At 42.7% G+C, this 2,500-nt stretch overlaps 1 protein-coding gene across 1 annotated transcript in view; it reads right to left on the reverse strand.

The window, feature by feature from the left end:
• LOC113822119 (myb-like protein X) overlaps positions 1-2,500 on the reverse strand; it is a 10,842-nt gene that overhangs the window by 1,441 nt on the left and 6,901 nt on the right. Inside the window, exons 2-4 of the mRNA XM_070132216.1 lie at positions 1,453-2,500; positions 1,190-1,349; positions 727-989 (exon numbers count right to left, since the gene is read on the reverse strand). The exon at positions 1,453-2,500 is cut by the window's right edge and continues 646 nt beyond it. Coding sequence (XP_069988317.1) covers positions 727-989; positions 1,190-1,349; positions 1,453-2,500 — 1,471 coding nt within the window. The remainder of the gene's footprint in view (positions 1-726; positions 990-1,189; positions 1,350-1,452) is intronic.

Below are 2,500 nucleotides of genomic sequence, written 5' to 3' on the forward strand. Positions count from 1 at the left end.
TATGAAAGTCATTATCATAATCATAACCTTACTGTCAATACTAAGGGGGAGGGGGAGGGAGGGAATGAGGGAGGGAGAGAGAGAGAGGGAAAGAGAGAGAGGGAGAGAGGGAGAGAGACAGGGAGAGAGGGAGAGAGGGAGAGAGAGGGAGGGAGGGAGAGAGAGAGAGAGAGAGATAGAGAGAGAGAGAGAGAGAGAGAGAGAGAGAGAGAGAGAGAGAGAGAGAGAGAGAGAGAGAGAGAGAGAGAGAGAGAGAGACAGAGAGAGACAGGGAGGAGGGAGGGAGAGAGAGGGAGGGAGAGAGACAGGGAGGAGGGAGGGAGAGAGAGAGAGAGAGAGGGAGAGAGAGGGAGAGAGAGAGAGAGAGAGAGGGAGAGAGAGAGAGGGAGAGAGAGGGGAGAGAGAGAGAGAGAGGGAGAGAGAGAGAGAGAGGGAGAGAGAGAGAGAGAGAGAGAGAGAGAGAGGGAGAGAGAGAGAGAGAGAGAGAGAGAGAGAGGGGGAGAGGAGAGAGAGAGAGGTAGAGAGAGAGAGAGAGAGAGAGAGAGAGAGAGAGAGAGAGAGAGAGAGAGAGAGAGAGAGAGAGAGAGAGAGAGAGAGAGAGAGAGAGAGAAGAGAGAGAGAGAGAGAGAGAGAGAGAGAGAGAGAGAGAGAGAGAGAGAGAGAGAGAGAGAGAGAGAGAGAGAGAGAGAGAGAGAGAGAGAGAGTAAAACCATTAATGCCAATTACCTCTGCTTGCGCTAATCGAAGCTGTTCCATCTTCTCAAAATAGGCTTTCTCCAACCTTGCTCTGTTGTAGTAGTACCTTCCTGCATGCAAGTCCCTATAATAGTCTCTCGTTACAGAATCCTTTCTCCTGTCAATTGACCTCTGAGTGAAGTTCAAATTCACAATCCCACGCGCCCTTTTCTTTGGGGGTTCACTGTGGTTTTCGTCTTGCTCACGTTGACGTTTTCTACTGGGGGGTCCCTGTGTGGAGCTATTCCCTGGCTCTGTAATGATACAGACATGAGATACTGGGGGAAAACACGTCTATATATATCAGAAACAGAAGCCACGTCAGACAATTTCAATGTCTTATTATGCCTAAGAATTCTAAAATAAATAAATAAATAAATAAAAATGTGAATATGAAAGAAAGAAAAAAATAATGGATTAATTCATTGATACAGGCACAAAAAATAAAACTTACTGTTTCCTGGAACTGCCTGACTCCTCTTATGCCTGAGATACCCAAAATACGTCAAGTTCACATTAGGGTCCGGCACAACAAGACTCTTCCATAGCTTACGGCACAGCTGATATCGTTCTTCATCTGTCTGTAGCTTGGCCATATAACTCCATCTTGGATCCTTTCGGAACAAAAATTGACCCTCTAAAGAATATGGAAAAAGCAAAGTAAACATATTAATAACAAGAACCATAATTTTAATAATTCACTATGAGTTCACTAACCTCATTATCCCTATTTTCTTCGGGGTTGTCACTTATGAATGGAAGCATGTATGCTTTTACAGGCTCTGGTTCTAAACCCTCATTCCCTGCTTCGTTAGATAATAACACAGTCTTTTCTGCTTCCTGTGCTTTGGTCTCTGCTTCGGATTTTAACTTCAAGTTTTCTCTTTTGTTTCCTTCTTCAGAGTTTAACTTCTTTTCTCTTTTGTTTCCTTCTTCAGACTTTAACTTCAAGTTTTCTCTTTTGTTTCCTTCTTCAGAGTTTAACTTCAAATTTTCTCTTTTGTTTCCTTCTTCAGACTTTAATTTCAAGTTTTCTCTCTGAGTTCCTTCTTCAGTTTCATTACTACTTGATACTGCTTCCTCGTTTGCAATATTCTTCAAGAATTCTTTACTCACAGCTTGTGGCTCGGGCTTTTCACTACTAGATCGTCTCTCCTCCTGGTGATTTTTTGTTACTGGCTCTAATTCCTGTTCCACTGTTGATAACTCATCTGATTTTAGATCTTTCTCTGCACTAGCTGATGGTATATGAATTTCTTCTAGCTCCTGAGTATTAGGGAACTGTGTGTTAGGCTCCTCCTTTTTTGGAAGAATGGGGGTACTTTCCACAATGCTCACTTCCTCGACACTTCCAACTGTCTCATCTAAAATGATGTAGTTTGAGCTGTTCAGTCCAACTATGTCTTCCTCATGCATGGACATGTTCTGAAAAGTTACGCTCAAATCAACATCCCTGATAGTTTCATATGCCACTTCCAAATCACTTTTCTCCAGCAAGCTCCCATATTCTGGTGTTTGCTTAGACCAACTATTATTGTTAGCATCTTCCTCTTTGTTGGCATTGCTTTCTGATGTTCCTAATATATCTAAGAGTTTCCTTGACATCTGGATTTCAGGGAAAATATCTGGACCTGATGCTTCGTTCTTCAAGCTCTCATTTTCAGGAATTTCTTGACAAACTTCCTCGGAAATATGGACTTCATGGCTATCACTGTCAGTGCTTTTGTCTGCAGATTCTCCTTCTACAAAACAAATTTCCCGCTTT

Source organism: Penaeus vannamei, chromosome 17 (assembly GCF_042767895.1).
Source record: "Penaeus vannamei isolate JL-2024 chromosome 17, ASM4276789v1, whole genome shotgun sequence".
NCBI classification, from domain to species: domain Eukaryota; kingdom Metazoa; phylum Arthropoda; class Malacostraca; order Decapoda; family Penaeidae; genus Penaeus; species Penaeus vannamei.